Source organism: Hordeum vulgare, chromosome 5H, assembly GCF_904849725.1.
Source record: "Hordeum vulgare subsp. vulgare chromosome 5H, MorexV3_pseudomolecules_assembly, whole genome shotgun sequence".
Lineage (NCBI taxonomy): Eukaryota > Viridiplantae > Streptophyta > Magnoliopsida > Poales > Poaceae > Hordeum > Hordeum vulgare.
In genome coordinates, this window is record NC_058522.1 from 534443543 (window position 1) to 534455925 (window position 12383).

General features: G+C 44.3%; 1 protein-coding gene across 1 annotated transcript; it reads left to right on the plus strand.

The window, feature by feature from the left end:
* Positions 1 to 1271: 1271 nt before the first annotated feature.
* LOC123452408 (protein PHLOEM PROTEIN 2-LIKE A10) lies at positions 1272 to 2907 on the plus strand. The gene has a single exon (XM_045129056.1). The coding sequence runs from the start codon at positions 1448 to 1450 to the stop codon at positions 2582 to 2584; it is 1137 nt and encodes a 378-aa protein (XP_044984991.1). The 5' UTR covers positions 1272 to 1447; the 3' UTR covers positions 2585 to 2907.
* The last annotated feature ends 9476 nt before the right edge of the window (positions 2908 to 12383 follow it).

A 12383-nucleotide genomic window follows, 5' to 3' on the forward strand; every position in this document is an offset into this window, starting at 1 on the left:
CAGCTTGCTCCGCCCACCTCTCCGTCCTCCTTTGCGCGAAGAATTCACGCTCGTCAAGGACGTCCTGCTGGAACTGTCGGCGCCACTCCGCCATGGCATGTTCGTTCATATCAGCTATGTCGAGACGACGCTCCCGCCTCCGGTTTCGACGACGGTCTTCTTCGGTGGCAACCCACGGATGAGGCACGAGATTCTGCGCCCACTCCCGTGTCATCACCTCGGAGAAATTCATCTCCCTATGAGGCCGGTTGAGATGCCACACCGTCGCGTTGTACACGCGGGCGGCATCGTTGGCGGTGTCGAACGTGCCAAGGCGAGGCGCATGTCGTCGGTACCGGTGGAGCGCGCGCGGACGCTGTTGTAGCTGGAAATTCCATGATGGCGGCGAGGTGAGAGAGGGAACGACAGAGGGCGCATGGTGAGGCGAGAGGCAAGTGGGAGCAATGGAAGGACGCGTTGGAAGGCGCTGGATTTATAGTGCGCGCCGAACGCCACGCGCGTGAGAGAGAGAATGACACAGGGCGCATGGTGAGGCGAGAGGCGAGTGGGAGCAATGGAAGGACGCGTGGGAAGGCGCTGGATTTATAGTGCGCGCCGAACGCCGCACACCAAATCTACCGCGCGTCGGGCCGCCTTTTCCGACACGCGCGCAAACTTTTTCCCCGTGTCGGAATCTTACGCGACTGTTGAAGTGTGCGCAACCACTCCGCACACGCTAAAATTCTATTTTCCCACGCACACGATTTTTACAGCTAGTGTTAGATGCTCTAAGAGCATCTCTAGTAGAGCCCTCAAACCCTCAAACCCTTAAAAATAACCGTTTTTTTACAGTTTTCATCGGAAAAACGGCGTAGACTAGAACCCTTAAACCCGTAAAAAAATTTAGAGGTCCAACCCTCAAACCCCTTCCTAGCCTGTAGAAGTGAGGGTTGGGACGGAAAACTCCCCCAACCCGCACTCCACTTCACACATCGCGCAGGAGGGAAAAACTGCCCCGCCTCCCAGCTCCTCCCGCGTCCGGCTGCCGCCGCGCCCGCCCCCGCCCCGGCCGCCACCGCGCCCGCCCTGCCCGCCCACCCCCCCTGCCCCGGCCACCGTGGCCGCCGTGGTGGCGGCGACCCACGTCGGGCCCAAACGGCGGCGGGCGGGCCACCGTCCCGCCCGCCCAGGCCATTCCAGCCCCCAAACCTCAGATATTTCGTGTGATTCCTAGACTGAGTGGAACTCGTTCCCCGAAAAAAACCGAGTGGAATTCGTGAGGAGCACAAAGCTGGGAAGGAAAGGAAGTAGTCGGCCGTGGGCCCATCGGACCCATCGTCTTTATCGGCGACTCCGCCGCGTAACTACCAACCCATCACGGCAGTCCTCCACGCCACGCTCGCCCGCCCGCACCACCGCCCGACGTGCATCCCCTCATCCGAACCCTAGCCCCGTACGTTGACCCGCCATGGACGGCCTCGTCGCCTTCTCCCGCCGTCGCCGCCGCTGGCTCCTGCTCGCCGCGCTGGGGACGGCGTCGGCCTACGGCGCGTACAAGATCTACCACCTCCCGGCCGTCGCCGCCCGCCGCCGCCGCCTCGTCCGCCTCGCCGCGGCCCTCGCGGCCTTCCTCGACGCCGCAGCGTCCTCCGCCGACGCGGCTGCCCTCGTCTCCTCCGACCTCGCCGACTTCGTCCGCTCCGACTCCGACGAGCTCCCCCGCAGCGTCGCGCAGCTCGCCAAGCTCGCCGCCTCCCCCGAGGTCTCCGCCACCGTGTCCGCGCTCTCCCAGGCCGTCGCGGCCGGGGTGCTCCGCGGCGTCGGCTCCGCCCCCGGGCCCGGCTCCGGCGACAAGGTGGCCCTCTCGGACCGCCTCGTCGACAAGCTCTTCTCCGACTCCGGGGAACGCCTCGCGTCCGCTGTCGCCGGGAGCTTCGCGCGCCACCTCGTAATGGCCTTCTACTCCGCCCCGTCTCCTCCCGGGGAGGCTTCCTCATCGCCCGATTGGGTCAACGTGGTTGCGACCGGAAAGGGCCACAAGGCGATTAGCAGCTGGGTTGAGGTCCTCGTCGGCACCGCCGTCGGGGTGTTCATTGAGAAGACCATACACATCAATACCTACGAGCAGCTCTTCGAAGGGCTCACCAATCCAAGCTACGACACCAAGGTCAAGGAATTGCTTGTTTCAGTATGCAACGGGGCAGTGGAGACTTTGGTGAAGACCTCTCACCAGGTTATCTCCAAGGCCAATAGTAAATTGGATAACAATGGCAATGGCAATGGCAATAGCAATGGCAGTGGCCCTGGCAGTAGCAGAGCTGGGGAAGGGTGGGTGGAGACAGTCTCTAGCACATTGGCAGTGCCAAGCAACAGGAATCTTGTGCTTGATGTTACTGGGAGGGTGACATTTGAGACGGTGAGGTCATTTCTTGAGTTTGTGCTGTGGAAGCTGCACGATGGGGCGAGGAAGAGTGGGGACAACGTGTTCGACAGCGGACTGCGCGCCGTGAGGTATATGAGTGATAAGTCTATGGTTGTCGCCACGATCTGCATAACGCTGTGCCTGCATGTGTTGAATGGAACTCGATTCCTGGTTACCGCTTGAACATGCAGTCAACAGGGTGGGGGCTTTTGGCTTGTATTATTTGCACATTGTTTATGTACAACTGTAGGTAAAATTGTACTGAAAACTGTAAATTCAACTAAAAAAAGAGCTGAAAGGGGGTAACTTGGTTGCAAGGCTTTATTGTGGCTTATGTTTGGGGTTGTTATTCATGGCTGTAACGGGGAGTGGTTGATTTGTTGTGCCCTTGAGAAAATGTGTTTGCGGGATTATTTGGTCTGGAGATGTGTTGTACGTTTGAAGCAATTTGTATCACCGTGGCATCTTTTATCATTATAACATTGCTCATATCATCAATATCGAAAGATTTTCTGTCTGGTCCACAAAATTGCCTTGTTTTGTATCCATGTCATCTATTATATGTTTGTAAATTGTTTTTCAGTATCTTTTGCTCTCTATGATGTCAAACATAGCTTAACCTCCGAATTATTCAATTGGATTTGTGAATACCTTGTTTCGGTTCAAAGGTTTTAGTATTATCCAGCCTGTGTACTAGAGGTTCCTAAGAATTCAGACATGAAGCACTAGGTACATATATCGAATGTGATCTTACAAACATCACCCTAGTGATGTTGATGCATTGTCTCATCCTGGTGTTAGATTCGGCTGCTTGTTGATATAATTGCATATCGTTTCTCTTACCCTGTTTTAAACTGTTCTCCTTGGACATGGTTTCATGGTAAAAAACATGAAGAAAGAAACTGTGCAGTATCTACTGAGGTTGATTTGTTGTGCCCTTGAGAAAGTGTGTTTACGGGATTGTTTGGTCTGGAGATGTGTTGTACAGTATGTTCTAAGGAATTTATATCACTGTGTCATTTCTTTTGTCAGTATACACCGCTGATCTCATCAATATGAAAAAAATCTGTTGGTCCACCAAATTGTCTTGTTCTGTATCCCTGTCGTTATCTATGGTATGCTTGTAGATTATTTTCTTTTTGTTACTTCTGTTCCTATGATGTCAGACATAGCTTAAGCTATTTTCACAATTGGATTTGTGAATGTCTTAGTTTTGGTTTGAAGATTTTAGTAAGCTCAACGTTAGTCCTATGGAGGCTTGCGATGACAACATATTATCCAGCCTGTGTACTAGAGGTTCCTAATAATTCATTACATGAAGCACTAGGTACATATATTGAAATAGGATCTTACAAACATCACCTTAGTGATGTTGATGCATTTTATGAACCTGGTGTTAGATTGGGCTGCTTGTTGATATAGTTGCATATTGTTTCTCTTATCACTGTTTTAAACTGTTCCTTGTGGACATGGCTTCATGGTAGAAAATATATGAAGAAAAGAAACTGTGAAGTATCCATGGAGGTTTAGAGTGGAAGTTACGGTATTTCAGAGGACTACAAACTTTACATCAGTATTTTGTTTGATTCTTTTATTAACTCTATATGGCACTTGGTATGGTTAGGGAAAGAGATACAGGGAATTGCTAGAGATGAGGGGGAAGTCAAGTAGGCAGGGATGTAGTTTCTTTGATAATCTCTTCTTGATGAAAACATGTTTGCTTTTACCATAACCGTCTTATTGGAGTTTTCGCTGAATCTTTTTAATGCAACTAAGTACTGGAAGTGTACTCGATCTCATTGTAAACATGTTAAACATGTAAATGGTTAATGTCATTTCAAAATATCCATATTTATGCAGACTGGAGTCTGCAAAAATATTTGTGCGATTGTGATCTATTGATGAGCCATGGACTGTATGAAATTGACACTATTTTCCTTTAATATCTGCAGTTTGTTACTCCCTCCGTTCCAAAATAACTGTCTCAACTTTGTATTAGCTCTAATACAAAGTTGTATTAAGCTTGAGACAGTTATTTTGGAACGGAGGGAGTATATTATATTGATTTGGAATTTCGAGTAGAACTTCAATTCATCTTTTACAAGTAAAGAAACAACTTCTGTATCAGCAATCTTTCACTCTCATATAGATTTGAAAAAGATGCTTCTTCCTAGAATTGTAAACTACTCCCTTTGTCTCATAATGTAAGACGTTTTTTGACACTAATGTACCAAGGCACAAATTCAATTATACAGAAGTGCATTATTCTTGTGCCCTTCAGTTGCAACCCATTCAGGGAATCTGGGTTTCATCCAACTTTCTTCGCATTTTTCCTGCGGATGGCCGAAGAGCCACTTGTCGGCCTCCAGGAGGCCGAAGAGTGTCAGGGGCACAAAACGTAATTAAGATGGCCTCAAATGAAAAAAGTAATCAACATGAGAAATCTTTGTCTTGTTGAAGCGGTTGATTTTGATATAAAATTGTCTTAATCCGAGGTTGTATGTGACCTGTAGAGTCAAAACAAGATCAGAGACAAAAGTTGTAGAGTTACTTCTGTCCGAATGGATGTCAGAGAATTTGTCACGGGGCACCCGATGCACTCGTATAGACCGTGTGAAATACAGAAGAGTACACAAGTTTGGTCACGTTTATTCGGAGCATAAAGAGAAGCACGAAGCATCAAAACAAATTTCAGCCGATGTGAACAATAATTTACAACTCTGTAGGCAAAAACAACAAAAATAATATTATGATAGTATGTTTCACTTTTGTGTCTTGTTCAGTTCATCATCAACAATTTAGCCACCACTCATCTCTACTATTAAAGGGGATCTGCGGTCGTCGTGATGGTTCAACCTTCTTCCCACCTCCCTTCGTACGACATCACCTTATGGGCCAGCCTGTTCGATTCCCCTCCCTTCGTAAGCATGGGCCATCCCACTAACCACAACCATCGACCTCCCCCTCGTACGCCCTAGCGAAAGATCCGACCAGAACCCACACGTTCTCCGCCTTGTTCATTGATCTGCCAATCTCCAACTCCCGATGCCCCAAATCTCTCCCACGAGCACCCGGCGCCGCCCTGTCCCACAACCACCCGGTGCCTCCCACTCCACCGGACGGCATCCTCTCCCGCGAGCTCACATGCATCTCCAGGTACCCCCATCAATTATGTGCTGCCGCGGCCATGCACCTTACGCCATACCAACTAGGCGGGACGACAATGGTTGGCACCGACACCACACCTGGATGGGGTGGAATGACCACGACCCACTGCAACGGCAGGGTGGGGGTTCGTGGTGTTTTGAGTGAGGCGTTGGAGGAGAGCAGAGAGCTCATCAGTCATCGGTCATCAGCAGCAGTGACCAGCAGTTGCCATTAGGAAGACTGGCCCTACAACCATTCACTACGGGTACTCGACGAAGACCAGGGAGGAGGAGGGGCTGGTCTGACCATGAACAACTGCAACGCTGGGGAGGGGCTTCGTGGTGGTCCAAGGAAGGCGTTGGAGGCGTCAATGGAGACCCAAGAGGAGGAGGAGGAAAGGCGTGCGAGCTGCAGCGGTGGAGGCGGCGGAGGAGGTCGAGGAGGAGAGGTACGCCCTCGGTAGCGTGTGCAGGGTGCTCGCCGGAATGCCCATTCCGATGGGGTGCTACCGCGCTCACTGGCGCCGGATCTCAAGGCTGAGTAGAGTTCAGCTTTAGCTTCTCGTGTGCCCTTTTTTTCTGTACGATTTGAGTTCTATGTAGAATGGAGCGACCGAGGAGGTTTCCTTTGATTCACCGGTAGAATGGACGAGACGTGCTGACAGTCTTCGTTGAGGGCGAGCTACAAGTAAATTGTTTTGCACCTCATGCTAAACTGATGATATGGCAGCTTTTGTTTCTGAATTAATATGTACTCCCTCCGTTCCTAAATATAAGTCTTTAAAGAGGTTTCATTAGTGGACTACATACGGATGTATATAGACATACTTTAGAGTATAGATTCACTCATTTTGCTTCGTATGTAGACTCCTTGTGAAATATCTTAAAAGACTTATATTTAGGAACGGAGGGAGTAGAAGCTTGCTCGCTCCGCGTTTTCTATTGCAAGGGTATACTTGAGATGCCGAATCTATCAGCGTATTCTGCACTACAATGTCCGAGACAGTCATAATTAAAAAGTAGCAGCATCATTGTACGCAGTGACAGGATATGCATGCATTCTTCGTAGTACTACATCTTTAGCATTAGTTGTTTCATTGGTAGATGGTCATTATGGTTTTGTTCTAAAATTAATGCACATGGTATCGCTATTTTGATAATTAAGTAGCAAGGGGATGTTAGGCATCTAAACATGCAGCTGAACTTGCAGATTAAGTCTTAAACATGTGCTTGAAATAATAGCCCTTTTCTTCAATTAACATGCGAGTTTCTATCAACACTATTGTTTTAATGTGATCAATTTGTATCCAGTACACTCTATTTTCAACGTAGCCAACTATAATTTGGCAAGAGTTGTCCATATGTGCATTCAATAATGGAAGCGATTACACACTATAAACGCTTTCTTGTTACAAGATCTGATAACTGAATATATGACTATATCAATAATAAGATAGAACTGGATATGCAAAATCTCCAGTATATTCTCTTACTGATTATATGATTGTATCAATAATAAGATGCAGATGTCCAGTATTATGACTTCTGTATTTTACCAAGAAAAAGCTAACTAAGTATCATGTTCTTCTATGGATAGTGAGAAGGCTATTATTACGATTGAAAAAATAGAGCAATTGTGTATTATTGCGGCGAGTTGATAAAACATGGGCATCTTGCTCTTGTGAGCAATTACTGGACTCGATTCCTGATTGTGTGTTTGCCAAATTACATCGTCATATGTTTGATATATATCGCTTGATATTTTCAAATTTCCAATACATGAAACTTCCTGATGTCTTCAGAATTGTTCGATAATTATCATCTTGACCATTTTCTCTTTAGTACAGACAACAGTAAGAATCTAAGAAAGTCTAAGCCTTCTAGCACACTCAAGCAATAACACGAGCGCAACTTAAATAGATGTCTAATGAATTCTGGGACACATCTCACGATAAAGGGTTTCCCCAAGCTTTATATTATTAAGCAACCATCCGATACATCTAGCTCGTCGGGGCCGCAGTACAAACAAGCCCAAAAGAAAAAACAAAAGAAAGAAAAGAGAAACAAATGCCGACATGGGCAAATCGTCAAAGAGAATAAGACCGACAATCATTGCACCCACCGGAGAAGTACCACCGCGTCGCCAGCACTCCAAAGCGTCGTGTACCAAACAAACAACACCTTCAAAAAGGGATGCAACGACGCCGTCGCTGTTGCCCGAACAAGTCCTAGGGTTTCCCCTGGTACACGGAGGGCAGTGGAGGAGGGATATACCCGACGCCCTTCAAGAAAGTTTGGCGGCGCCCGCAAGCGTCACCGCGTCGGTGCCAGGCAAGCCGCACCACCCACTCAGCTCAATACTATGGTGGACAGAAAGGTATTTAACTTTTGGCACAAAGCTGGTTGGAAGTTAATATTCCGTTTAACTTTGAGAGGGATAAGGATTGTTCCTACCTGGGTCTACAATGTTGTGCGTGGTCTCAACTTATAGTAACATTTCCATATGGTCGGAGTCTTAGATATTAAAATTTATCTGTCCAAGCAATATTCGTTAGAGATAGAGAAGTTTAGGGTATGTTAACTAGACATAATAAGAATGTCATCATTAAGAGTTGGCAGTGACCCTTGGACTCATCGGTACCGGTTTACAAGTACTTGGTATTCAAGCCATATCAAATGAAACAAATACTACAAGCGAAGGTTGTTGTCAACTGATGTTTTGTTAGAAGATAGCCCTAGAGAGAAACACAAGATTTTTTTTCTTTGATCGTGCAACAGGGCCGATCGTACACCTGAACAATTATGTTGATCAATATTTTGGACACTACAAACTTGGCCAGAGTAGGACCAATGGAGGTACGTAAAGCATAGAAAGGGTGATGGAAAGCATCACACAATCAAGGACCCACACTAATGTACAAGGGAAGCACAATCTAGGTGAGGCGTGGCTCAGACGACCCACATTTGCAGGTGGTGAAGCAACATGTCATAGAGTATCAGAAGTTATCATCGTAATTCAACATCGATGGTGCATAACCAGAGATATTTATGGCTTTTTATTGATGTGATGACTTGATTTTGTTTGTTGGAATGGAGAAACTCATTTCTGTTTCTTGTAATGAATGGTAACAAGATGTCTAAGTTTTTTTCACTTTGGTTCAGATTTATAATATAGCAAGGAATTGTCTTATCTGTTGTTGGGATACACTTTTAGAAGTCAATTTATGATGCCTTTGTTATGCTAGCTTGCAAAATGATATTATATTGTGGGATGGAGAGAGTAGCTTTTAGTTGTAGCACCATATATTGCAATAGGAGACCAATAGTAGAAATTTTTACGGAGAGCACAAACTTGACAATCGAGTTATTTCCTGTATGTCATTCCACTTTTTTGTGGGGAGCATAGTTTTGAAGGCAACGCGGAGTGTATGATGTATAGGTCTGAACATATTATGAATTAAGAAGTTTGAATTAGACATCCGTTGTCAAATTAAATATTTTACGCATCACGTCTCTGCCTACCACTTTGAAGGGATGGTTTGATCACCCATGTTGTCAATTCTCTGTTACGCATATCCTTATTGATATAGACAGTGCTTTTCTAGGGAGATATAGACAATGCTTTTTTAGGGAGATATAAATAATGTTAATGATTCCAATGATGTTATCAAGGGTATAATATGTTGAGCCTGATTGGTGGGTCTCAGAACATGCACTAGGTTTGAACAATGAAAAATGAAAATAAAATGTCAAAGTTATGGTTAGGAAGTCAAGACTGAGTCACACCAAACCTTTGCCATGTGTCTTTGTGAAATAGAATAACGTAATATAAATGTATATGCATATGTTTGTCCATGTTCAGAGACTATGAAAAGCTACTTTATCACTCCATTGCATTGATTCAGAAGAATTTTCATGACATTTCTGTAGTTGGAGATGGAGGTATAGTGAAGGAGAAATGGTATCGTGCTTCGTGCTTATAGATATATTAGTGAAAAACTGAACACACGTTGCCCGTTATGTATTTGAAGAAATATAATTAAGTGATAAGTGCATAGTTTGTTTGTCATTCGTGGCAACGCACGGGTATTTAGCTAGTATTCATAGTAACACCATCCTGATTGTATGAGAAACTAACAAGCACGTCTAGAAACAGTGCAGCAATATATATATACAATGAAAGCATCCATGAGAAGAGATGCAATGAAGCACACACCAACATAGGTCAAAAAATAAAATTCTCCAAAAGAATCAAAATGTCAATACAATTTACCAAGATAAGCAACACAACATTGTTTGAAGCATACTTTAATGTTGGTTGAAACATACTCTAGCGGCGGCTCAAGCAAAAATTCATTGCAATAGTAACATATGTGAGAAACAATAATATATAGTTACATGTCTGTTAGTGTCTACATTGTGAGCCCCAAGAGTCCCGTGGAGAGCAGCGACACTGTCACCAACGAGGAAACGACACCCTTAAACTTGAACAACCTAGTGTTTGTGTTGCTAGTTTGCTTCCAAAATGATGAAAAAACATTGGACACTCGAGATGCTCGATCTCATGTTACACTCCATGCCCACAATCCATGACCATGACATGCCCACCGTTGGGAAAGCATGATCTTTCACTCTTGCTAGCCTTGCAGAAGTTTAGGAAGCATGATTAGTTTGATTTAGATACAAAGATGATGCCTAAGAAACAATATGAAGCATGCAATGAAGCAAACTAAACACAATGTAGAAGCACCAGTGTGAAGCACTTAAAGTAAACCATATGAAATGAAGAAGCATAACTATGATGCGTATGAAGCAAGTTGTGCACCGTAAAGAAGCAAACTTATGACATAAATGAATCATGAAAATTGGATGCATCATATTTATGTAATCTCAACGTAATTTTTGTATGGTGGAAGCATATTTTAAAATGGGTTAACAATATTTATGCAGTCACTCGAAGAGTTTGGTCACGTTCACTCGGTCTCATCGAGTGAACGTGACCAAACTTGTGTACTCTTCTGTATTTCACACGGTCTCACCGAGTGCATCGGATGTCCCGTGACAAATTTTCTGACATCCATTCGGTCTGTTCGAAGCAACTCTACAGCTTCTGTCCCTGATCTTGTTTTGGCTCTACAGGTCGCATACGACCTCGGATTAAGACGATTTTTTATATCAAAATTTACCGTTTCAACGAGATGAAGATTTTTCATGTTGATAAGCTTTTCATTTAAGGTCATCTTAATCACGTTTTATGCCCCGGACACTCTTCGGCCTCCTGGAGGCCGACGGGCCCTCTTCGACCAACCGCAGGCCGACAGGTGGCTCTTTCGGCCACCCGCAGGCCGACAGGTCTCGCGTCGGCCCACCAGAGGCTGACGGGGTGCTAGTTTAGACATTAAAAAAACACATATGCTTTTCAAATTTATTATAAAATATGTAGTAGTTTAAAAAAAATCTATGACACCTTTGAAGAATAAAAATGAAACCGACTCCGAAAATTTATGAAAATGCTTGAAGACCGCATGGAGCATGAGCAACCTCTTGATGACTTTGCTGTCCATCCGTGGCAGCTCCGTGGGCAATGAACTTATTCGTGTTTAACTTATATACTATATATGTAACTTTGCGGGTTATATATTGTGCTTGGATTTGAATTTTTGAAATTAAAATAAAAAGTTGTAGATTTAAAATATGATGTCAAAATGTGTGTGGTTGAAACACAACAATATGACTTCTTGTGATGAGAAAATAGAGTTGTTGTTGTGCTTCAATGCAATTGCAGAGAGAAATATAATAATACTCGATTGAATTATTGGGTCTACAAAAGGACCTACCACAAAAATCCAGAAAGTATTATCAAGGCATCACAACTCCAATGAAACCATATTGGGATGTATCAGTTGGGCTCTGTTCGGAGATGCTCTAATAATTAAAGGACTTAACTAGGGAGCGGTGCCGCATAAGTTTTCTTCATGGAGCGGCTCCCTTCCATCAATTCTTTGCATGCATGTAACATTACACAAGCATGCCATCATTAAATATTCTTCTTATAATGCATTTAAAAAGATTTATCTTTTAAACCGTTATCTCAATTAATGATCCGCTTTCATCATTGACTTTTTCGCGACGAGATCTTCAAAACCAGATCCCATGTCGCTATGTTTCGATAACTTTTATTTTCATCGGTACTTGCCAGATTCTATCTCTTACTTGTCGCATTATTTGTCACATAGTTCTCACATTAAATCAACTTGATTATCAGACTTATGAATGTTGATATACCTCATTAAAAAACTTGATTTATTGTACTTGTGCTAGTTCATGCATTTACTTGCTTATTGTTAGTGCTCTAATACCCACTTTTAGCTTCACATAACATTGCAATACTTAACAAGTATAAAATTATTGTCCTGATAACCATGTATAACTTTTGTGACAACTATACATTCGTAAGATGACAACTATGATGACATAAATGTGCCAACTAGGAATGATGAAAAAAAATCAATAAAACATGTCAATATGAGATCTTATTTTGAAGGTCTCGTCGAGACGAACCTAACGGTGAAGTCGGATCTCCAATCAAATTATTAATCTGTGAGATAAATCATTTCTAAATTTTTAAAAAGCATTTAATGCGATGATGTAAGTATGAAGTAGAAGATTGTTACATGTGCATGAGGCTATGCGAGCTGCTGCATGCAAAAGCTGTCGTGGCGCGCTTTTCTTTAGATTTGTCCATAATTAAAAACTGAAATGTGGAAAAGCTTCAGCCACCTTGACTGGCGTTGGATCTCCATCCAACGGCCCACACAAACCCTTCGCCGCCCTGC

Excerpts from the sequence above, each read along its gene's own strand:
- LOC123452408 (XM_045129056.1), top strand. The coding sequence starts at position 1,448 with ATGGACGGCCTCGTCGCCTTCTCCCGCCGTCGCCGCCGCTGGCTCCTG.